The sequence below is a fragment of the Ochotona curzoniae genome, unplaced genomic scaffold, assembly GCF_017591425.1.
Source record: "Ochotona curzoniae isolate NIBS_2020 unplaced genomic scaffold, NIBS_Ocur_1.0 contig_1014, whole genome shotgun sequence".
Classification (NCBI taxonomy): Eukaryota; Metazoa; Chordata; class Mammalia; order Lagomorpha; family Ochotonidae; genus Ochotona; species Ochotona curzoniae.
Window position 1 is genome coordinate 26,881,514 of NW_024464920.1, and position 25,976 is coordinate 26,907,489.

At 40.7% G+C, this 25,976-nt stretch overlaps 1 protein-coding gene across 4 annotated transcripts in view; it reads right to left on the reverse strand.

The window, feature by feature from the left end:
• Positions 1 to 927: 927 nt before the first annotated feature.
• LOC121157427 (transmembrane protein 19) overlaps positions 928 to 25,976 on the reverse strand; it is a 29,838-nt gene continuing 4,789 nt past the window's right edge. The window contains exons 2-8 of one of the 4 annotated variants that reach the window (XM_040981684.1): positions 22,666 to 22,861; positions 12,642 to 12,792; positions 10,354 to 10,467; positions 4,623 to 4,760; positions 3,708 to 3,962; positions 3,211 to 3,420; positions 928 to 1,106 (exon numbers count right to left, since the gene is read on the reverse strand). In XM_040981684.1, the coding sequence (XP_040837618.1) occupies positions 943 to 1,106; positions 3,211 to 3,420; positions 3,708 to 3,962; positions 4,623 to 4,760; positions 10,354 to 10,467; positions 12,642 to 12,792; positions 22,666 to 22,861 (1,228 nt within the window). In that variant the 3' untranslated portion in view covers positions 928 to 942. Of the gene's footprint in view, positions 1,107 to 3,210; positions 3,421 to 3,707; positions 3,963 to 4,622; positions 4,761 to 10,353; positions 10,468 to 12,641; positions 12,793 to 12,892; positions 13,185 to 17,257; positions 19,706 to 22,665; positions 22,862 to 25,976 lie in introns of those variants that run through there. The other 3 variants (XM_040981702.1, XM_040981693.1, XM_040981711.1) reach the window with 3 other exon arrangements.

A 25,976-nucleotide genomic window follows, 5' to 3' on the forward strand; every position in this document is an offset into this window, starting at 1 on the left:
AAAATCTGTACCATGTCAAAACTCCTTTAGCAAAAGAGAAAATCAATGAAGATGAAAACTGAAAAGCAGAATTCACTTTAGTTGAGAATATAACGGAAAACATGTCCTCAATGGGATATAACAGAATATCATAGCGTTTGCCCACAGTTTATAAAATAGTAAAAAAAAACAGTAACTTTCCAGTGACTTTCTTCACGGTTCAAGATAGTAATGTTATATCAGTTTGCTATACATTTTTCAAGAAAGCAAAAAATACTGAATTCAAGATGTTTTTCTTCACAGAGCAACTGAAACCTATAATAAGGTGCAATTGTTTAGAGGTACATTTTTCTAATTTTTAATCAAAAAATAATTTTTATGTTTTCTAATGATCATATGAAAAAGAAAAATATTTACTTTCTTAAGATCACCAACCCTGAGAAAGGAATAAAATTGCACAGCAGGCCATGCTACTCATCATCTCGCCATTTTTCACAGGTCTGAGGGGCATGATAATAGAAGTACACACAGCATGCCTGCTGAGACTCCCATACACACTGGATGAAACCATTTTCAACAAATATTGCACTGGGATAGTGACATTTCTCTGCTAAAACTGAGAACAATTTTGAAGTATCAGCACTCTTAGTCCATATATTCATTTAAATCACTAAAACAAAACTTACACTGACTTAATAGGATCTTTCAGTTCAATTTACAGTAATACATATGGCAGATACACTCCATCGTTGAAGAAGTTCTAATCAGCAGGAAAAAAAAGTATGCATTAGTCCTATGTACTCTTCTCTTATTCTCTGTGCCAAGGGACTTGAAAATGTGGAATTTCCATCACAATGGAATATGGGAGGAGCTATCATTTCACATTTCTTCCATGACAATTACTCTTAGGATGAATTTGGGAATTACACATTTAGCTGAACTCAAATGGAAATGAAATAATGTTTATTCCCTGGGCCAAAAACCCCAGGCAGCTGTTGGGAGCAGGAGGGCAACAAGGACAGAGGAGAAGAGGTTGACTGCGTTGTTATCCAGGATGGGTTTCCCTGAGATGTGCTTGGCCTCCGTCGTTGGGCTGTTGACCACCATGCCGGTGCTTTCGTCCAAACCTGCAGTGGAGAAGAAGCAGGAGAAGGAGAAAATCCAAATGACTTGATTGAAAGAAAAATCAATTTTCTTCCAAAGATGTCATGTTTGAAAAGTTCCCAGTGACTTGTAAAATGTTAGTTAGTGGATAATTTATTTGATAGGGAACTGTTGATTACAAAAGGCCCTCTGAATGAAGTAAGCCTGAGCAATCTAATGCTGTTCTCTCAATGCCTTTGAAGCTGCTTCGGAAGTAGAAGGGAAAACAGAGCAAGCAGAGACGGCTTGAAACTGGCAGGCTGGGCCTTCCTAGTGGTTCCCCTCGAAGATCAACTGCAAGACCTCTGAGAGCAGGCACTGTGTCTGCTTGTTAATGCCCGTGGATGGAGGAGGATTCAGTGAGCAGCTTGGTCCTCTTTCTACCACATGAGGATGCAGACAAAGTGAACCTTCCCTAGCACTGAACCTGCTGGTGCACTGATCTTGGACTTGTCAGCCTCCAGATCTGAGATGAGTAAGTCTCTGGTCTTTATAATTTACCCAGTGCAAGGTATTTTTGTTATAGGATTATAAATGACCTAAGACAGAGGCACACAAAGATTTACTGGCTCTCTGCTTGTGGCCTGAGAAAGCAGAAGAGGACGGCTCAAAGCCTTGGGATCCTGAATCCACATGGGAGACCTGGAGGAAGATCTTGGCTCCTGGTTGCAGCCACTTGGGGAGTGAGCCAGTGGATGAAAGATCTTTTTCTCTGTCCTCTCTGTAGATCTGACTTTCCAATTAAAAAAAAATACAAAGTAAATCTGTCGTGAAAAAAATCTGATCTGTCTTTCCAGTAAAAATAAATGTTAATAAAAGGAAAAAACCCTTAGGGACAAGGAAGTCAAGTGAGAAACACAGTAGGAGAGAATTAATTATTAGTAGTATAATAACTGTCGCTCAAAGGGGCCTTGAAAACAAATGAGCGGAGGGAGACACATTAAAATTATCCCATCCCAAATACCCAGCTTTGCTGGGATTACTTGTCAGCCCTTAGACAAAAGCATCTGTTCCCCACTACCATACTCTCCCACACAGCTGCTGATCATTGCCCCATGGTGTTAATTCTCTTTCACTTTGTGTAATACGACCGAACGAGCCATCAGGACTGTAGTAGGAACTTTGTCTTACTACATCTGCTTCCTCAAAAACATGTGTCTTGGGCCCGGCGCGGTGGCGCAAGTGGTTAAAGGTCCTAGCCTTGCACGCCCGGGATCCCATATGGGCACCGGTTCTAATCCTGGCAGCCCCGCTTCCCTTCCAGCTCCCTGCCTGTGGCCTGGGAAAGCAGTCGAGGACAGCCCAAAGCTTTGGGAACCTGCACCCGCGTGGGAGACCCGGAAGAGGTTCCTGGCTTCGGATCGGCATAACATCGGCCCGTTGCGCTCACTTGGGGAGTGAATCATCGGACGAAAGATCTTCCTCTCTGTCTCTCCTCTCTGTATATCCACCTTTCCAATGAAAAAATAATAAAAATAAATCTTTAAAAAAAAACAAAAAAAAAACATGTGTCTTTGGGCTTGTTTTCATTGTCAGAATCGCCCACCCCTTTTCAATATTTCACACTAAAAAAAAAAAAAAAAACCCAGTAAGAACAGGGGCTGGCATGTGGCATAGTAAATAAGTAGAACTGCCAGACAATGCTTACAAGGCATCCTATACGGGCACCTGTTTGAATCCCGGCTGCTCCAGATCCAATTCAGCTCATTGCTAATAAGCCCGGGGAAGCAGTGGAAGAAGGGTCAAGTGCCTGGGACCCTGTGCTCACGTGGGAGACTCAGAAGATGCTCCTGGCTTTGGACTGGCCCCAGTTCTAGCCATTGCAGCCATTTAACTAGTGAATCAGCAGATCAAAGAGCTCTCTCCATCTCCCTTTCTCTCTGTAATTTTTCAAGTAAACAAAGAATTCTTACAACAAGAGTGGGGTCAGTGCTGTGGTGAAATGGGTAAAGCCATTACCTGCAGTGTTTCTGGCTTCTGGCTTCAACCTGGCCCAGCCCTGGCCATTGGGATCATTTGGGAGTCTGTTGTTTTTATTTATCTGTAACTCTTTTAAATAAATCAAAACAATACTAGGAGTACTCTTACCAGAAAACTGCATCGTTGCTCCTAGATACGAGTCCACAATTGATCCTAACAACCCAGCTATACCCCCAAACGCAATAATAGGCCACTGGGGAGCAGAAATGTCCAAATCATTCACAAAAAACATCTGTGTCAGGAAGTATGCGATGCCCACAAAAGTGCCACCAAGGAGGCTGGAAGCAAGGCCCACTACGGTGACCCCTCCATTTGTCCCTAAAGAAAAAAAAAAGCATAAAATCAAATGGTTACTATGACATATTCTATTTTTCCTTTTTGATTCCTTTCGCATGGACAAGCCTTTGAGTCATTTTCTACAGTCTCATATTGGTTATCCTGGTCTTGCTCACATTTCTTACAAATGCTATTTATGATTACCAATGTAACAATCATCCTCAACCGTCCAATTAAGGAGACTGAATTCTCAAAAAGATTCTTATATAAGATACACAAGAAATTAAGCACTTTTGCTTCTGCTTTCTTAAGAAACTCCAAGGACTCACCCACAGGAACTTTCTTCCAGGTTGTAATCAGCCTTGGTGGGCTTTTGCTCAGAACCGGGCCAACTTCTGAGGCCCACGTGTCTCCAGCAGAGCAGGCCAGCGCAGCCAGGAGAGACAGACACATCCAGGAAGCCGTGTACTGCTTGGAGAAATCAATGGGGATTTCCCCAGGGCCATTCTCTATCATGAACAGCAGGGCCAGCTCCGTGGGCACAGCTCCGTTACAGAACACCTGCACCCAATTCCTTTGCCCACCTAGAAACAGACAAGCAGACGAAAAGAAAATGTGGTCTCGCCAGATGAAAAACTATTCGCTTGTACAAACTTGTATTTTAAAACTTAAGAGGGCCCAGCGCCGTGGCCTAGCAGCTAAAGTCCTCGCCTTGAATGCGCCAGGATCCCATATGGGTGCCGGTTCTAATCCCGGCGATCCTGCTTCCCTTCCAGCTCCCTGCCTGTGGCCTGGGAAAGCAATCCAGGACGGCCCAAAGCCTTGGGACCCTGCACCCGCGTGGGAGACCCGGAAGAGGTTCCTGGTTCCTGGCTTCGGATCGGTGTAGCACCGGCCGTTGTGGCTCACTTGGGGAGTGAATCATCGGACAGAAGATCTTCCTCTCTGTATCTGACTTTGTAATAAAAATGAATAAAATCTTTAAAAAAAAAAACTTAAGAAAAAAAGGACCTAATTTTATTTTTAAAGACTGAAAGTGGTATGGCACTTATGTCCACATTCCACATTGTTCTTAATAAATCTAGACTAAGCAAGGATAAGTTCTTGTGCTTCTAAGTTCTGCTGTTACTAAATTAAGCTACTCAAGTTAATTCTCACATAAAACACATATTTTGACTATCCAAGTAAGAGATTTCATTGAAAATGTGTCCATTCCGAGCAATGTCACGCTTAATTCCTTTTACCTTCCTTATATTCTGAGTCTAGGCGCTTCTTTGCTTCTCCCTTCCACTTAGTGAGTTTTGAAGAAGAAAGGAAAAACATCAACAGAGAGGTAAAGAAACTGAAGTTCGCAATGGTTAAGATAAATCCAACCACAAGTCCTGGAAGAAACATACATAAACACAGAATTATCATCAATCCTCATAATATTGCCGTTAAAAGAATGCATTATTTTCAGTTATGTTCTTACTATACCCCCAAATATAAAATTTGAATACATTTGCATTTTTCCAACATTACCAAGCAGAGAACTGGAAGACACCTGGATCAGACTGTTATTTTTAAATCATATCCTGATCTTCCAAATAATGTGATATGAATATAGGAAATTATTTTAGATAAACTTTTTATAATCAAGTTGTAGAACAAAATGAAGTTTTTCCCCCTACTTTATGTAAAAAAAAAAAGAAAGAAAAGAAGAGAAGGTTTTCATGTTTCTGGAAAATTTTCACAGGGCTGCCATTGTGGTGTAATGGGTTAAGCGGCCACCTGTGATGGCAGTTTCCCATCCGGGCAGCAGTTTGAGCCCTGGCCGCTCCACTTTCCATCCAGCTCCTTGCTTATGGCCTGGGAAAGCAGAGGAGGTTGGCACAAAGCCTTGGGACCCTGTGCCCACGTGGCAGACCTGGAAGAATTCTTGGCTCTTGGCTTTGGCCTGGCCCTGCCATGCTGTTGTGGCCTTTTGGGGGGTGAACTTGTGGAGGGAAGATCTCTATTCTTCCTTTCTCTCTCTGTATCTCTGCCTTTCAAAGAAATAAAGATAAATCTTGGGAAAAAAAAAAACCTGCCATATGCTCTTTTATTAAATCCACATACCATGTTCAGGGAGTAGAAATAGTTTGTCAAAACTAACTTTTCCTGTGTAAATCCAGTAACATAATTCTGAAATTGATGTGAAATAAAAACTGGAGATATTTTTACATTAATGTGACCTTACATTTTCAGTGTTTTGTCGACCTCTTTAGATTTTTTTCTTATCAACCAAAAAAGTGTGTCTTTTTTATTTACTGATGAATGACTCCAAAACCAACATTTCAATCAAGAAAACTAAGAAGGAAGCTCAGATTTCATGACACGGAAGAGAGCAAAAAGTAAAGAAAGGATGTGCTATTTCCATCAGCAAGGTGGAAAGTGGACTACAGATATCAACTGCTAAATTAGCTGGACACACTTGATAAAGAACTTGCTGTGGGGAGTTGTGCAGACAAGAAATTATAAAGCGCCTCTCATGATGATAGGCAAAGAACAAATATTTGCTGGAATGAGCTTTTCTAAACCCTCAGATAATTCTAAAAGGCCTTCTGTTACAAAATTTGAAGACACTATTGTACATGAGATTCGATGGTAAACATGGTAAATGGAGCAAAACATACAGTCATCTTGACCAGAAAAATGACTGATAATCCTACAAAAATGAATTGGGCCTGGCGCAGTGACCTAGCGGCTAAAGTCCTTGCCTTGAACACACTGGGATACCAAATGGGCACCGGTTCTAATTCAGGCAGTTCCACTTCCCATACAGCTCCCTGCTTGTGGCCTGGAAAAGCAGTTGAGGACGCCCAAAGCCTTGGAACCCTGCACCTGGAGCAGGTTCCTGGCTCCTGGCTTTGGATCGGTGCAGCACCAGCCGTTGTGGTCTTTTGGGGAGTGAATCATTGCATGGAAGATCTTCCTCTGTCTCTCTTCCTCTCTGTATATCTAGTTTTCCAATATAAATAAATAAATCTTTTTAAAAAATGAATTAAGAAAAAGAGAAGATCAGTGTTTGATTATTGAGAATACAAAAAATTCCATCCAGGATGTGAGCTCTGGATGTGACTGTCCGGACGAACGCCTCTAACACACACGTGTTGTACTGCTGTACTGTCCTCCATCTGAAGAAAGTACAGGCAAACAGATGGAGGCAGTCTGGCTAACAGTTAAACTTTTGTAAAGTTCAAGCATAAAAGGTGTTACCAGTCATTTGCAGTGTTTGACTTATCAAATACGATTTACTGTGGACAGACTTTCATGTTTCTGGTCATTACACTTACACAAATAATTCTCATTCTGGGTCAATGGTCATCAACCTAACTTAAGGAGTTATTTTACATGTTTAATTGGACAATAATTTCAAAGTTACAGAGGGTTGCAGGAATAACAACAATAATAGGAAAGCACTCACATGCCTGTCACCTGGATACACCTGCTAGTAACATCTTACCCGACTTTTTCATCTGTGTTTTCTTTTTAAGTACATATAAAATGTGCTCTCTGAACCATTCACGGTAAGCTACACAGCTCATGGCCCTTTACCTCCACAAACTTCAGCGCTTACATGCTAAGAACATATGCTCTTACATGTCACAGTCCTCTTATCACATGCAGAACATTGCATATCGATAAAACACTTAACTATTTGTACTTTGTTTTTTTCCACATGTGTTCCAGTTTTGTCATTCCCCCTGCAGCACAGGATCCATTCTGGGGGTACTTTTTCTCTTTAGCCCCTTTCAGTGCAGACTACTTCCAGAAGAATATTTTTTTATTCTCTTTTATGAAGTTGTCATTTTGTGATATACAGTCACCCAATTTTTCCCAAAACTAAGGGAATCAAAAACAGGATCTTGTCATCTTGAGGTGCTAGATGTTTTGATCTTAACTAGGTCCAGTTTAGACATTTCTGGCCCTTCGACAACACGGGTAACTTACATTCCAGCTTTCCCAGGACGACACATCTGCAGGAGCCCGATCACCAGCCTCTTCTCATTGGTGAAATGAATTCTAATCACTCACTTAAGGAATGACATATTTCCTCATGATTTGATTAACAATTTATTTCATAGTAAAGTGATATATGTATAAATATCTTAAAATCATGCAAATATTCTGCCCTCATCAAAGTTTCATGTATATTTAGTATGTATTTATGATTTTTACCTAATAAAATATTTGTTTATTGAGGCCTGGAGCAATTGATTCCATGGGCTAATCCTCCCTTGCAAGCACCAGGATCCCATATGAGCGCTGCTTCATGTCCCGGCTGCTCCACTTCTTTTTTTTTTTTAAAGATTTATTTATTTTTTATTATTATTATTTTTATTAGAAAGGTGGATATACAGAGAGGAGAGGAGAGACAGAGAGGAAGATCTTCCGTCCGATGATTCACTCCCCAAGTGAGCTCAACGGCCGATACTATGCCAATCAGAAGCCAGGAGCCAGGAACCTCTTCCGGGTCTCCCACGCGGGTGCAGGGTCCCAAAGCTTTGGGCCGTCCTCGACTGCTTTCCCGGGCCACAGGCAGGGAGCTGGAAGGGAAGCGGGGCTGCCGGGGATAGAACCGGCGCCCATATGGGATCCTGGGCGTGCAAGGCGAGGACCTTAACCACTGCGCCATTGCGCCGGGCCCCCTGCTCCACTTCTTATCCAGCTCCCTGCTTATAGCTGGGGAAAGCAAAAGAGGACGGCCCAAACCTTGGGACTCTGCACCCTTATGGGAGATCTAGAAGAGGCTCCTGGCTCCTGGCTTTGGATCAACTCAGCTCTGGCCGTTGCGGTCATTTGGGGAGTGAACCAGCAGATGGAAGATCTTTCTCTGTCTTTTGTTCTTTTTGTAAATCTACCTTTCTAATAAAAATAAAAACAAAAATGTTTTTTGGGCCTGGTGCAATAACCCACACTTACTAAATACCTGTTCATGTGTCCTGGGTATGGATAACTCCTCGGGGCTTTTTTTACACTAAGAGTTATCCTAACATGCCTTCCCATTTCCAGAATATTTTATTTTTATTTGAAAGGCAAGGGTTACAGAGGGAAGGAGAGACAGAGAGAGGGCTCCCATGTGTTGATTTCCTTTGTAAATGCCTACACAGGTCAGCTGGGCCAAGCTGAAGCCAGGAGTCAGGAATCAATGTCTTATGGCAATGACAAGGACCTATGCATCTGGACCATCCCTTGTGACTTCTCAGGACAGAACACCTACTTTGGCAGAAAATCTTCACTGTGGTCTATAATCTCTACTATGTATGACATGGCCTTTGCATATTTCAACAACCCATGTCTTACAACTTTCCTTAGAATCTTCCATTCAGATCAGTATTCTGATTCTCCAACAAGCCAGACTTGCTTATGTCAGAGTTTTATTTTTTTTAAAGATTTATTTATTTTTTTTAGAAAGGCAGATTTATGGAACAAAGGACAGAGAAAGATTTTCCACTCGCTACTTCTCTCCCCAGATGGCCACAACAGCCGGAGCTGAGGCAATCCAGCGTCAGGAGCCTTGCGCCATCCTCTGCTTTCCCTGACCACAACCAGGGAGCCGGATGGGAAGTGGAGCAGCAGAACACAAGCTAGTGCCCAAATGGGATCCAGGTGCTTGAAGGAGGAGGATTAGCCAATTGAGCCATTGCACCAGGCCCATGGAATAGCTTTTGTCCTTATTATTCTGTCAGATCTTCCAGCTTCAAATTACTTAAGTGCAAAGCACTTTATCCTATGTAAAGAATGCCTGACGTCTTCCACACTCACTTCATTATCTTTTAGTTTTTCTCATAAACTTCATTGCCTGAAAAGTTTTATACATCTTAATTAATACAGATCTACCTTAAAAGACGAAAGTTTCATGAGAAATGAGACATTGTCCTTCACAGCTATACCCCTGGTTCTTAGAACAAAGACACACAGCAGTACATACGCAAAGTGTTTGCTGAAGGAATGAGCAAACAGCCTTACCCAACTCAGATATGAGAAATTAATCTAGAACAGCTAATGTTTCACGGCTGTTTACCAATGGTAGTAACAGTTGCAGGAGTCATTCCTTCCAACCTGTCCTACTTTGCAACTAGAGGGAGTGCTCCAGTGTTCCTGCTAGCACAAGGGTAATTAATCTCACAACAAAAGCAGAGCAGTTTATCCCATTAATCCTATTAATCTACTTTGTATCAATTACAAAGTTAGATTTGTAAGCTACATTAGCAATGTTTCTTACTTTTTGAACTTTTCAGAAAATACCAATGCCGCCGGGCATGTTCAACTTTATCATTATCTGATACACATGCTGTATAGTCTCATACACACCCTTAGCCAAGTGAATAAGCTACAGTATTTCCAGTGGGCACCTAAATGACAGATCACAACAAGACCTACACATTATATGCTTTTTCTTATATTTATGATAATTTAGTTTATGAAATAGTTGCAGTGGGAGTGGATGTTTACTCTATCAGTTAAGATGCCCCAATTCCACACTGGAGGATAGGGGGCATTCAATTCTCAACTCCAGCTGCTGAGTCCACTTTCCATCTAATGCTGGAAAACTGGAGAATGGGGCAACATCTCAAATAGTTGGGTCTCTGTCTGCCACATGGGACCCAGACTGAGTTCCTGCCTGCTGGCTTTGGCCCCAGCCCAAACTGAGTGCTTGCAGGCATGTCAGGAGCAAACAGGTGCATGGAAGAACTCTGTCACTCTCTATTTATCTCCCTCTCTAATAGATTTTTTAAAGGATAATTCCATCAATATACTATATTACGTGAGTGTAGTCTTTGGAATTTTCCATGTGATATTTTTGAACTGAGAATAACCACAGGTAATAAGGGTAGGAAAGGAAACCTACAACTGGGGGGAAGAATGGTGTTACTGTATTCAGAATCTAGAAAGCATGGGCTTAAATTGTGCAGGCAAACAGCTATCTTAAACATTCAAATGAATACATACCTCCGAGAGCCCCACTGTGGTCCAAACTTTTCTTTTTAATGCCATTTGAGACAATCACAACAGGAACAACAACAGAAAACAGCCAACGCCAAGGAGATATAGGCCGTAAATTACCTGAAAAATCAGGAAAGTAGAGCACAACTTGCGTGAGGTCTGGATAGAGGAGTCTCAGCAGCAAGCTCTGATGACTGCTCTCTGATTACAACGGCATGGCAGATACATCTGTATCTATATCACCATTCAAGCGCTGTTGTTGAGATGTGTCATTCTCAGCAGGACAATCATAGTAGGAAATAGTCAAATACCTAATGTTCCAGGTTGAGAAGCATTTACAGCTAATTGTGATGATGGGTATTTTAAACTTGGGTCTTTGGAAATTTGAAATGAACGTGTGCTTTCTCCTTTTCTGTTTCAAGCACTACGCCAAACTAACTGGTGTCTTAAAATCTAAATACCAGGCCCGGTGGCGTGACCTTGTAGCTAAAAGTCCTTGCCTTGAATGCACTCTGGGATCCCATATGGGCGCCGGTTCTAATCCCGGCAGCTCCACTTCCCATCCAGCTCCCTGCTTGTGGCCTGGGAAAGCAGTTGAGGACGGCCCAAAGCTTTGGGACCCTGCACCCGTGTGAGAGACCTGGAAGAGGTTCCTGGCTCCTGGTTTTGGATCGGCACAGCACTGGCCATTGCTCTCACTTGGGGAGTGAATCATCAGGTGGAAGATCTTCTCTGTCTCTCTTCCTCTCTATATATCTGACTTTGTAATGAAAATAAAAATACATCTTTAAAAAGAATCTAAACACTGTATTCCCATCTCCACCTTTCACAGAGGCTTCTCTGACGTAAGTCACATATCTTGATACACACCTGATTCAGTGGTTAGAGATGATTTGTCCTAACGGTTGGTTGTAGCTAACTCTTAAATATTTGACCTGGGTAGTACAGTGTTTCGAAGCACATTGTGTTAAAGAATAGATGACTTGGGCCCGGCGCGGTGGCGCAAGTGGTTGAGGTCCTCGCCTTGCACGCCCGGGATCCCATATGGGCGCCGGTTCTAATCCCGGCAGCCCCGCTTCCCTTCCAGCTCCCTGTCTGTGGCCCGGGAAAGCAGTCGAGGACGGCCCAAAGCTTTAGGAACCTGCACCCGCGTGGGAGACCCGGAAGAGGCTCCTGGCTTCGGATTGGCATAGTATCGGCCGTTGTGCTCACTTGGGGAGTGAATCATCGGATGGAAGATCTTCCTCTCTGTCTCTCCTCTCTGTATATCTGCCTTTCCAATAAAAAAAATAATAAAAATAAATCTTTAAAAAAAAAAAGAATAGATGACTTCATATAAAAATCCAGGCTCTTGGTTGGTTTACAACCTGAAAACTGGAACTAATCAGAGGTGAAGAAAGATCGCCTCCTTCCGCAATGCCACTGCTTTTCTGTTTGGAGTCTCCGCCATGCCTCAAAGGCTCCTGGATCCTAAGGCTGAGTGCCCACAGTCACATGTGTCCACACAGGTAAATGACACCCAAAAGTGCCAAATGTCCAATACAAAAAGGGATTAAAATAAATCCCAATTCTGCAAGTGCAAATTATGGCTGTGGTTCGGAACCGTGTACCTCTCCATTCGTTCATATCAGGTGCCCGGGCCCGGGGGGCACCCTGCAGTGTACAAATGTTGGCTTTCTCTCTTGAGTTCAAGCGAATCCTGACACCAGCATGAAAGCTCCCCTCTCCGCCCCCAGCCCATCCCATGAGGCACTAGGAACCCCTGTAACCTGGGGCACACTCACTGGATTATTGACACAGCTCTCTAGTAAAAGATTGAGGTCTCAAATAGTAACCATTGAATGACAGAATCCTTTCTAGAATTTCCCTGTTGCTTTCCAGTCCCCTGTGGACTGACTGGGCCGCCCTCAGAGAGGTCTCACAGCCTCAGGCTCTAAGAGAGCTGCAATTGCACCGCCCCTTAAACTCACTTCACTGGCTTCAGGCTTTCAAATGAGTCTATTCCTCACAAGTGAGCAAAAAGCCAAATCATTCAAATCATGAAAATATTTTGTTGTTGCTAACAGACTATTTTTATTCATAATTAAGGGTACTGCTCGGAATAAAAAAAAAAAAACCTGTTGCATCTCACTTATTAAGGCACTGCCCATGTGTTACCACGCTCAGTAAGTTCAGTTCAGGTTGTGGAAGTTAAAACACAATCATTCAGGAGGACATGAGTTTCAGATTTTACAATTTCAAATGAATTCCACCAGGAAGATTACAGAAAAACAAGCAAAGACTATTCAACTTACCATAGTAGGTGCTTGCAGTCATTGACATAATCCAGAAAGCCAAGGAAATGCAAATGATCAGGCTCAAGATAATTATGTTAGTTATCATCTTTATGTATCTTTCGCATAGATTATCGTCCAGATCTGTCATGGAAAATAAGGATACGAGCACCTAATGGAGAAGAGACAGCATTTCTGAAAGAAACACACAGTCACTCGGGCTACTAGCAAAAGACTCGTTTAGAGGCAGACAAACGGCGCCTTCCACCAACCGAACAAGAAAATGGTATTAACTTGAACTGGTGGACGTTAACACATCGGGGGACAAGCAGGGTGCATCGTGTCTGAAGCCCAGGGCTGCTGCCGCCGGTCGCCTGAGCGCCGACACCAGGAAGGAGAAAGCGACAGCCGCCGCGGCCAATCGGCGCGCGCGTGGCTCCGAAGTCCCGCCCCCGCCGCCGGCCGGGCCTCCTCAGCGCTGGCGGACACTCCCGCCTGAGGGCCTCGCGGGCAGCGCCCCGCACGGCCGCGCGTGACCACGCCACGCCACGCCCCGACGTCCACGCTGCCCTGACCAGGGCCGAAATCTGCCCCCCCCCAGCCCAGCGCGGGCCTGGCCTCGCCGCCACCTCCTGGGCGCATGCGCGGCGGCCGCCCACCTGACGCGAGCGTCTGAAGGGCGTGCTGCTGCAGGGCTCTGGAAACCCGGGAGCCACACTGGCTGTGCCGCTTCTCGGTAGGCGAACTTCCAGAAGTCTAGGACCTTGGCGTTTGGGGGGCAACCAAAAGCCAAAAATGAAGCCACCGCCAGGGTGCCAGTGAATTTAGACCCACTAAGCTCTTACATGCGTTATTATCTGAGTGTTTTTTAATCTATGAGGGGTTCCTGCCAAGTAATGTCCTGGATTTTGGGGAATAATTTCTAGGATTGGAATTTTGTGATTTAGAAAGTAATTTAAAACAGTATAGTACCTGTGGTGTGCCAGATTTTACTGGCTGCTCCAGAAAAGATAAAGCTAAATATGGTTCCTGCTGTTGAGCTTTGTCATTTATCCTAACACTTGCTTCCTTCAAAAAGTGTGTGTATTCAAGGCAATTCAGTTAGAAAGCTCAACATTTTGTTAGCAATGCAACTCTTGTGACTGATTTTACATGTTATTTGAAATTGTTTGTTTGCCTTGGTTAGCAGCAAATGTCTTATAGTTTGAACTTTTCAGCCAGCTGCTAATAGTGTAAGAAGTGTTTCTAGGGCCTGGTGTAGCGGCCTAGTGGCTAAAGTCCTCACCTTGAATCTGCTGGGATTCCATATGGCCACCAGTTCTAATCCTAGCTGCTCCACTTCCTATCCAGCTCCCTGCTTGTGGCCTGGGAAAGCAGTCGAGAACGGCCCAAAGCCTTGGGACCTTGCACCCACGTGGGAGGCCCTGGCTCCTGGCTTTAGATCGGCACAGCTCTGGCCGTTGTGGTCACTTGGGGAGTGAATCAACAGACGGAACATCTTCCTGTCTCTCTTCTGTGTATATGTGACGTTGCAATTAAAAAGAAAAAGGGTTTCGGACCTAGTACAAAGTTCCAGGAGCCTGGGAACTCCTCTGGGTCTTCTCCCATGGGTTGGTGGGCGCCACCAACTTATCATCTGCTGCCTTTTGCAGGCATATTAGCAGGGAGCTGCATTGGAACCCAGCAGCAATGGTGCCAATTTACAAAGGACCCATAAATCCACAGCAGTGCCACAATGCTGGCCCGTGCAACATTTTTAAACTCTATTTTCCCCAAGATGTTAGCAGGTGTGATATTCCCCCACTGCTACTTCTGATCAAATTTAAAGTTCAGATTGTTTCCTCGTGCAGTGGTTACATTAGAATTCTTTCATCACAGTTCCACTCTTGGTATAAACTAACTACACCTGTCTGAGACTTATTTTCATACTCACAGAACAGAGAACTCACTTGTATTATTCTTTAAATTCTATAACATATATGACTGCTTAAGTATTCTTTAATATAAATAAGTTTGAATTTCTTTAGCATAGATGTTTGGTCCTTAATTACATAAACCATTTACTATTTGTTATTAAAATGATCAGTGGCTTCTACGTACGGTGCTTCTGAATCTAAGCTGAAGTTTACATTTTCTGAAATTGGCTAATGAGTTTTCTTATGTTAGATTCTTGAGTCCCAGAAAGCAAGCAAAAAATACACAGCTTTTCCCTCAGAGTAGGGGAAATGAGCGTAGGGCACTGTGGTGTAGGTCAAGCTGCCACATGTTCTTGCACTGGCTGCTCAACTTCTCTTTCACCCAGCATCCTAACGCCCCTGGGAAAGCAACAGCAGATGGCCATGTTGGACCACAGAGAATCCCCGCCCTGCTTCTGTCTGAGCACCCCCAGGCATAATGGCCATCTGCAGGGATGATGTAGGGTATGGAAGATCTCTCTGTGACTCTTGACATTCAAATCAATCAATCAGTCTTTAAAAAGTAATGTTTTGATAATCATATCTAATGTCTATGGCCATAGCACCCTGAACGTGCCTGATCTCATCTGATCTTGCAAGTTAAGCAGGACTGGGCCTGGTTAGGATGGATGGGGGATAATCATACCTAAATTGTAGGAGTCTCAAATAAGTGCCAAGAGAGACTACTACAGAGAATTTTTATAGCCCCTCATGTATATGATCTAGATTGCATAACTTATATTTAACAGTGCAAATAAAGTAATGTTTACTCAGATACAATTGAATAATAAAAATGAAAATAATTCCTCTTTAAGGCCTTCGCTACATTTTTTTTTCTTTTATACTTTGCTTCATTTTAGGGAGTTCCTGAGGTGTCTTTCAGGGAGTCAGCTGGGGGAACAACTTGCACAACAATATTTGTGGACAGTTTCTAGAAACAACAAACCCGACAATAATTTCCTTGGAGAAAAGTTTTTAATAGCAACATTGTTAGAATACATTTTAAAGCATATGGAATTGTTCAATACATATTACAAAATCCTTAATTTTAGAAATAACTATCAAAAGAATCCCACTTTCTGGTGTAAACATGAACCATTTTCTGTTACATCAAAATCAACATTAACCCGTATTCTATACTAGAAATGAGACTGAAAAAAGTATAAAAGTTACCTGGAAAATATTAACAGTGACCTCAGATGGTACCTTTCTGAATTTTATTATGTTTTTTGAGTCACGTGATTTATCCTCTGTTTACAACATGATCCATATGTCCAATGAGAGTTACTCTGCGGGAGGTGGAGCTTTGGAAGCAGATCTGTGCTCAGTTTAGAACTTTCTAGATCACAGGTAGTTCTAGCCCTTGTGCACATTGACACATAATAGGTAAGTGTCCAAATAAATACACTTGCAAAGACTTGTTCATGTGTAAATCAGAGAATGATACACAAAATGTTTGCATGAAAAAAAGAGAATGAGTACCAAAATACTTCCTAAGACTGAGACAAATTTTTTAAAAAAATCTGGATTAATAGGGTTTATTATGTACAAAGCATCAAATTTCAAATAAACTCTAGTACTTTGCCTTGACATGGTATTTTAGGTGCATCTTTAACATATCTATAATTGGGATTTTTCTTTATAAGGATAACATTCAAATTCTTCAGTTTTTTTTGAAGGATAAAAGTATCTTGGAATTTATTAAATATATCACTTCTTGATGTAAATACCAATGTCCTACTTCCTTTGGTAAATCATAGGACATCAGTTTATTTAAAAAATTTTTCGATTTTAAAAGGTTCTAAAGTTGGGACTGGTACAATAGCTTTACTGGCTAATCATCTACCTGCAAATGCCGGGATCTAATATGGGCACCAGTTCGTGTTCAGGCTGCTCCGCTTCTCATCCAGTTCCCTGCTTGTAGCCTGGGAAAGCTGTGGATAATGGCCCAAAGCCTTGGGGTCTGCACCCACATGGGAGACCAGAAAGAAGTTCCTGGCTTGTGACTTCAGATTGGCCTACCTCTAGCCGTTGTAGCCATTTGGGAAGCGAACCAGCAGATGGAAGATCCTTCTTTCTGACCCTCTTTATCTCCGTGAATCTGCCTTTCCATTAAAAATAAATAATTAACAAATTAATAAAATAATGTCCTAAAGTTGATTTGTTCTTAGAGTTCCAATCCAATAGTATCTACCAAAACATACCTTTGTACTTAATTATTTTCTAATATTTATCATATTGTTTTGTTTCTCTCAGGAGACAGAACTGCAAGGCAGAAAACCATGTTTTACTCATTTGTGGTCCTAGCCTTTGGCTTGTTCTTTGTAAAACACCGTGAATTGGGCCCGGCGTGGTGGCGCAAGTGGTTAAACGTCCTCGCCTTGCACACCCGGGATCCCATATGGGCGCCGGTTCTAATCCCTGCAGCCCCACTTCCCTTCCAGCTCCCTGCCTGTGGCATGGGAAGGCAGTCGAGGACGGCCCAAAGCTTTGGGAACCTGCACCCACGTGGGAGACCCGGAAGAGGCTCCTGGCTTTGGATCGGCATAGTATCGGCCCGTTGCGCTCACTTGGGGAGTGAATCATCGGACGGAAGATTTTCCTCTCTGTCTCTCCTCTCTGTATATCCGCCTTTCCAATGAAAAAATAATAAAAATAAATCTTTAAAAGAAAAAAAAAACACCGTGAATGAACTCAGGATCTGCTTTGTGTCCAGCAGAGGAAAATCACTGCAGTTCTGATTACGTTTGGTATTTGGTTAGAATGACAAGAAATCTATCACGAAACAGAAGATTTTAGGATTCCTGTTGTATTTTACGCTTTAATGCTTTTAAAAATATTATACAACAGAATTATTATAAATGGGAACTTTGATAAATTGATAAAATAGTGTTTGCTTTTTTATTTGGGGTACGGCGGTGAACTACACGAATCTCTTGGAAACCAGTTTATGCTACAATAATTGGCCCAACTTAAATTTTGACTTATGCGGATACAGTTGATCTTTGCAAACAAATTTATACTACTGAAAATATATTTGAAACCATATTAGAAATACATAATTACAATTTCAAAGAACTATATCCAGTACTAAAATGACTAAGAAATATCATCCATAGGATTTTCATAAAATGTTATAAATGCCTTACAAGAACTAAGACAGTTTCTTCCGATCTTTGTATTTGCTTGAAACGTTTCTTATTAAAACAGTGCTAATACTGTAAAAATAGTGTTGCTAGAATCCAAATAAAATAAAATTTAAAAGGGGGTGGGGAATCCAAATAGTTGACAAAGCAAAAGATAAATGACCCCCCCCTTTTTTGTTATCACAGTAGCTGTTACTTTACAGGAAAGATTTATATCAAGTTATGATTACCAATATACTTTCATTGGTAGTATCCAAGCTTTAATTAGGATTAAATAACTTGATATACACTAATAAGCTTTTATATGATTTGACAAAAGCTGTCTGAAGGACAGAATTTTTATTAAATATTTGGTGAAATAAGGCAAACACTATTATAGTCATGTGGCAACTATAAAGTTAATATTATAAAATCATTAGCATTTGCATAGCTTTATCAGACATATAAGAACTATACTTCATTTCCCATATGCACTATGGTTGCTCTATTTTACTCATTGAAAAAGGAAATAAAAAACAAGCTTATGTGTAAGACAGATCCCGTTTTAAGTTACGAATTATAAAGATATAATATGGTGTTTCTATGATTAAATTTCACTGCTGGTTTATGAAGGAGAGAAAAAAGGCCTACCACACTGACACATTATTTCTGAGGTACAGAATGTATCTAGAATGTTAAAAAATGAAAGAAAACAAAAAGTTTAAAGAATTTCAGCATCAACACATATGGTAGTAGAGTGGTTGCTAATGCAGAACTTGCTAACACATGCTTACTAATGCATCCATTTTGAAGCATGAAATGTAGTATTTTTTTAGATTTATGTGTTTCTCTGTTGTTTAAGGTAAAGCTAGATCCTGAAATTTATATAATTTACATGTTTTCTTATGAGACGAATATAATCAGCTACCAATTTTTATCAGTCTGAGGTTCTTGAGGCCTTATCTAATTTGATAATTCAAGGGCATTACATACTCTAAAATATTACTCTCAAAACACTTTACAATCTATTTTTAAAACTTAACATTCTTATGAATAAGGCCAAAATCTCACTTTTGCTGGCTAAAAACAAAACAAAACAAAATATATCAAGTTTAAGTAAAAGGACCCTACCTCAGGCTTCTATAAATTTTTCAGACCACAGTGCCAATAAAAACATAATTAGTACAAAGTCCAATAGTTTGAAGGTTCCATTTAATGTTGGTTAAGTCCTAATCTTATTTAGAATGTAGTTTCTTAACTTTGGTATACAACAAGAATTCTTTTTCTAATATAAATTACACTTATTACTTGTCACAGGTTATTCTTCAACAATAGCTTAAACAAAGACAGACAAAATTTGCAAACATAATTTCCTGGCAAAACTGTTCATGTAAATCTAATGTAAGGCACTTCCAATAATTTTCAAATAAAGTCTCATAAAAAGGTTTTGATTATTTTGTAATCAAGTATTCTTGAGCTGTACAGTAATGTTACTTCAAATAAAACTTTATTAATAATTTCCTTAAATAGCTTTGCCTCCAAAAAGACTGAAAGATGGACATCAAGTCCTGTCAAAGCTAAACTTAAGTGACACTGCCCTTCATCTGTGTCAGATTTAGATGACTGCCAATGTTTTATCTTGCTGCTCTTGTCCAAGAATCTTGAAATCCTCCAAGGGAAGACTTTTTAAGGCAGTTGGTAAGATGTGTTCTGATGTGCCCCTAGGTAACAGGTTATTAGCTTCTAAATTCTTCACCAAGCATGTGGCTTGAATCCATCTATGAGTTGCTCTACGTTCTTTCTGTAGGCAAGTTTTCATTTTTCTCCTCAAGTTTGCTATTTCTTTTTCCAGTTTAATTATCCTCCTTTTGGCTTCCATTGGATTCCTAAAGGCATAACTGTGTTCAAGTAGTACTTGTTGATTACTTAGGCTTGATTTTAAATTAGATGGTCCAGATGGAGTACAACTGTTGTTTTCCTTCAAAAGATTCTTTGACTTGAGTTTCTGATCCAAATAAAATTAAAGGGTTGAACACAAATTAGGGATGTTATAAATAAGTATATACTGTCACTTTGGGTAAAACTGCTTTAAAAGTCTAATGGGAAGCAACAGCAGTCCATCTCATATAATCACTGATTAAGAATCTCAAACTGTTGAATATACTCTAGTCATCTATTTCTTTTTGTCATTTCTCTCTGGAGAAATTGAAAATGTATTTGCAACAGTGAATCTCCAAGGTCTCTTCCAAAATATTAAGTCTGTATAGACTTACCAACTTTGCAATTCTGTTACCAAGGCCCATTTAGAATGTGTCAACATTTTGTTTAATTGTGATACAGGCTTAATTCTCTTTTTTTACTTAACAAAAATTTAAGAATCTAAAGAAACATTCTCAAAAATTAAGCTTCAAAAGATATATTTATTAATTGCTCACAGTAACACCTTTAAGAATTTAAAATCGGAAAGCTGGTTTTGGGGTATGACAGGCTAAGCCACCACCTATAATACCAGATTATATATGGGTGCTGGTTTCAGTCCTATCTACCTCACTTCTGAATCAGCTCCCTACTAATTTTCCTGGCAAAGTATCTGATTCCTGATCAATTTCTCCTCCATATTTAAATTCTCATATTCTGTCACTAGAATAATTTTTTCTGCAGATTTCATCTTCTCATGTTGGTTCAATTCTTCCTTGTCTACCTATTATCTAAAGGAAAAAAATCATTGCATAGCACATTACACTATTTAGCATCTTGTTCTATTTATCATTCACTGTCTTGACTGTACTCGAGCAATACTAAAACATTTATAATTACCAGATTATATAACATTCTCATAATTTTGTCTTTCACTCATTAAATAAACATTAGTTGAAACAATCTGAGTTTCTGCAGACATGACAGTGAACACATAAGACAAATATATTATCTGTTTTGGTGATCCCTCAGTCCCTGGTTATAGGAACTGTCAGGGATTCATTTTTTTTTTTTTTAGGTAGAGACAGACAAACAGACATATGTCTTCACTGCTTCTTCACTCCCCAAATGCTCACAACAGCCTTGAACTCACATGAGCCTTGAACTCAATCTGGGTATCCCACAGGGCAGCAGAGACCCAAATACCTGGGCTGTTACTGCTGTCTCCCAGGGAGCACACCAGCAGGAGGCTGGACTCGAGCAGAGCCGGGGCTCAATTCCAGCACTCTGATACAGGCATCTGAACTGCTATCTTCACTCACTCCATGGACTTTTGATCTTATTATCCACAGCATTTGTCTTAGATTGTAGCATAATGTTAAGTTTGGTATTCACTGAATGAGTAAATGACCAAAATGTCAAGAATGACACACATTTCAGATTTTATCAAATGAAGTGTACGATGTGCTAGGCACGCTCTGAAGTGAGAAGAAATCAGAAAAGAACATCAGGAGAACTGACATTGTGGTACAGTGATTTAGGTTGTCCAGTTTTTTTTTATAAAGATTTATTTATTTTCATTACAAAGTCAGATATATAGAGAGGAAGATCTTCCGTCCGATGATTCACTCCACAAGTGAGTGCAACGGCAGATGCTGTGCCGATCCAAAGCCAGGAGCCAGGAACTTCCTCTAGGTCTCCCACGCGGGTGGGTACAGGGTCCCAAAGCTTTGGGCTGTCCTTGACTGCTTTCCCAGGCCACAAGCAGGGAGTTGGATGGGAAGTGGAGCAGCTGGGATTAGAACCGGCGCCGATATGGGATCCCAGTGCGTGAAAGGTGAGGACTTTAGCCGTTAGGCCACCGCACCGGGCCCTAGGCTGCCCACTTGTGATGACGACATCCGATATCCTGTCTTGCCAGCTAAACTTCCAACCCAGAGAGCCCCGCTCATATGCCTGGGGAAGCAATGGCAGATTGGTCCCTGCTACTCATGTTGGAGTTCTACACTCAGAACTCGGGCCCGGCCCAGTGCTGCCCAGTTCAGTCATTTGGGGAGTGAGCCAGTGAGTGGAAGAGCTTTCTCTGTGTGTCTCTTGCTGTTAAAGCAATAAATCATTTTAAAAAATGAATAAAGTTCTCTTCCAGAGATTTTCTAACATGTGAAAATGTGTTTATTTCAGACTTCTCTCCCATTTACATATTAACTCGTGTATATTCACTATTTAACTCACTCTTAGGCAGTGTTTTTTTCCTTCTCTCAGAGGAAAAGATTGTCCTTTTCAAAGTTAAACCACCTGTGCTCATTCTAGTCCTTATCTCTTGGCAACCTTTTCTCAGCTTGTTTTTTTCTCACTGAAAAAACCAACGAGGTTTACCTAACTAGGTAAAATAATTTTCATTCTGTGCCTTTTCTATTTCCTTTCACTTGCTAACATTTGATCACTTTCAATTTATACTTCAACCCACAGGTTTTGTTCTAATCTTGAAACTCCAGGTGTTCTATGCAAGGTCAAGCACCCTCTCAGGGTTCCAATCCAGATCTTCAAGCCCAGCTAGAATGCCGGAGTTCTATGAAGTTTTCTGTCACATTTCATTCTGAATTTTGATTCTTTAAGGTAATCCTGAGAGTATTACTCATAAAGTACTTAGCACTATTTGCCTATTATCTTAAAATAAGAGCAGAGTGAGAATCAGATATTTTATTATTCATTTTGCAATTTCACCAGTAGTGCATTTATTCTTAACAACTGATAAGCGATGTAAAACTCCAGTACAGTAAAAACAATTTGGATTCAGGAAAGGAAATTGGGGTCAAGAAACCTGAGCTCTGTCTACGGAACTGTATCATCAAATAGTAAATTAATTAAAAAAAAAGTATAAAAAGAAACCTGAGCCCTAATTCTAGTCTTAATCTCTATTGTGCAATAGCACAGACTGCAACTTTCTTGAGTAATATTGCTATACATGGATGTTACTATATTCTAAGTTGTTATATACACAAAACAAAATGGGCTCTAAAAAGGTAAAAGAAGAGGAATATTACCTACCATAGACTTTATACGGGTACAAAAATCAAAAATGGTTGGAACAGCATCCATTTTAAGTCGTCGAGTTTGTCCTGTTAGGTCAAAACAAGAGGCTTCAAAGTGCTTTGAACAAAGAAAAGTATGTTTTCCTGGCACAAAATTTTTGCGCCGAACCAGGCGAATCCATTCCTGTCTTCTTTTAGGATCCAAAGGAAACCTTAAAAAACAAAAACAGTTCAAGTGTATCATACATATATGATGTACCTAAATTGCTACAAGAAATTTAAGAGGTGATGAATTAAGCTAATGCCCATTTACATAAGAAATTTAATGTAATATGCAAATACTGAAACAAAATTCATGCTAATCTTTATTAAGTTGGAAAAAACTAGCAAAAAATTGATTTGAGTGATTTTAGTTTTCAGGACTTCTACAATAGATATGTTGTTGTGTATTCCTTAACATGGGAGGTAAAAGAAAAAGACACTAAATCGATCTAGAAAAAGTTTATATAAAACAGTTATATTCAGAAGTAATTTCACAGTGCATTGATCTGCTGCTGGTATATGTAGTCAAGAGAAATCAATTGTCTAAAGACTGAGTTTTATCAGAAAAAGCTAGGGCAGATTGTGGTACTTCTTCCTCTATGTTCTGTTCTTATGACACCTAATTTAAAAAATTTTAGTACATTTCCAATGAAACAAAAAATTAAGTTTAAGGAAGCTATCATTACTACATCTTTTCACCTATTCAACATGTAGCACAATGCTTTGCAAAGTAGAGATTTAAAATTTGCTTAGTTAATATAAATACCAAATATTTAAATTAGTAATTACTTCCATGTAGTTAAACTACATTGATTTAAAAAAAAAAGTTTAAATTTCATAGCAGAGCAAAAAAGCATGATTATAAAAAGGTAGAAACCTTTGTAGCAATGTTTTTCTCCCCATATTTATTCAGATTACAAAATATACTCATTTGTCTCCAGTGTACCTGTTAAGGAAGAGAAGCATATAGGGCTGTCTCTAAGGCTCTGCTCGTGGACTATGCTGACAGACTGAACACTGTGAAGTCCAGTGCCTCACGCAACTATCATAGCCTATAAGAATTAATTATGAAGTAACTGGTGTTCAGAAGGTATCAGAAAGCCATATTACAAGATTAGGAGGCCCCAAAAGAAACTGTATCACATACACAGCTGCCCCTTGGCTTACATGGGAGACTGGTTCCCAGGAACCCTACGGATACCCAAATCTGTGGATGCTCAATTCCTTCACACAAACTGCCATTCACACATCTTCTCATACGCTTTACATCATCTCCAAGTTAATTACAGTACCTAACATAAAGATGCCATGTAAATATTCGTGGTTTGTATTGGTCAGAGTGTAAAAAAGTATATTTTCATACAGGCACAATTTCTTTTCCAAGTATTTTTGACCCACAGTTGGTTAAATTTATGGAATCCTGCTTTCAGAGGGTTAGCTCTACTAGATTTGCTCACATTACCAACAATGAGGCAGAAAGAGACAGAAGTCCAATTTCATAGTAACGCTTTTTGGCTCCTGTCCCCTGTACTCCAAACATACTGACTTGAAGGTATTACCATTTGCATGTCACTGTACAATTCATGTTTTCATAGATGTTTCACTTCATTAGGAAACAATCTTCACCTCTTGCTGATAGTAAAGCCTTATTTCAAAGATCTATTCCTCTAAGACTGTGGAAACGTTTTCTAAAGCCTGAGCTTAAATCCAAGCTTGTTTCGACCTAATAGGTTTAGAATAAATAGGTACTATCATTCTTATCTTCTGTATAACACTCTTCAGCTAAACGAAGACAACCTTCCAAGTATTTTCAGCTCCTTCACGCTTTTTAAAAATTTATGTTATTTTTTTTGAAAATGCAGATCTACAGAGAGAATGAAAGACACAGAGAAAGATCATCCATCCATGGTTACACTCCCCAATTGGCTGCAGTAACCAGAGCTGAGCCAATCTGAAGGCAGGAGCCAGGAGCTTCTTCCAGGTCTCCCGCATGGGTGCAGGGTCCCAAGGCTTTGGTCCATCTTCCACTGCCTTCCCAGGCCACAAGCAGGGAGCCGGATGGAAAGTGGAGCAGCCGGGACACGATCCAGTGTCCACATGGGATCCAGGCACATGCAAGGTGAGAATTTAGCCAGTAGGCTATTGTGCCGGGCCCTGTGATGTTCTGTTTAAAAAACTAATTCATTAATTGTGAAACCAGTGCATCAAACTGAACCCTGAGTCGACCAAATTCTCTCTTTTCAAGCTTTGAGAATCCCTTTACTAAGACACATTTTCAGGATCAGAACACTGCATTTAGATGTTTCATATATCACAGAGCATTAATATCACTGCTCTTTCAAATTCTTTTTTGCTTGAAAAAGAGGTAGACAGCATTTTCCCACCCTCTGGTTCACTGCACAAATGCCCTCAAACAGTGAAGGTAAGGCTAGACTGAAGCCAGCTCAGAACTCAATCCAGGTCTTGCACATGCATGGCAAGCATGCAACCTCTTGGCCTTCTGCAGTGCTGCCTTCCAGGGTGCAGACCAGCAAGCTGGCATTGGCAATGGGGCCTAGACTCAAACCCAGGCATCCTGCTAGGGGGTTGGGGGTCCCAAGTGCCTTCCTCAACTTCATTCTATTCTAACAGTTTACTTTTCTATCTTGCCCATTAAGTTCCAGGACAGGGCCGACTTCACCTTACCCCGGGTCAGGTTTGATATCTGGGTTAATACCTGTTATTTTAAACAAGTATCCTTCTGTTGGTTCATTCCCAAAAAGTCACAACAGCAGGGCTGGGCCGGGCTAAGGTCAGGAGCCAGTCACTCCATTCTAGCCGCCAAGGCAGACGGCAAGGGCAGGAGGACTTGGGCCATCTTCAGCTGTCTTCCCAAATGCATCTGCAGGGAACTGGATTGGAAGCAGTTTGGGACACAAAGCAGTGCTCCGAATGAGACGCTGGCATCAAAGCAGTAACTTATTCAGCTGTACAACGCTGGTCAAAAAGGGTGTATATATATATATATATATATGTATGTATGTATAAACTTATAAATCTCCAAAACTTAATATGCTGGTAACAGATGGACATACCAGGCTCACAAAAACATAAAAAATTACTTCGTATTTTAAACAATTGTATATTGTTTGTGTGACTGCCTCTTACATTTCTTCAATCACTGTCTGACATTGAAGACACAGTAGACAACCTGTCTTTTAGGAACATGTACTGTGTTGAGGAGACAGAAACAAATCACCTGGTACAACAGCAGAGATCATGAAAACACCGCCTGCCTCTGTACTG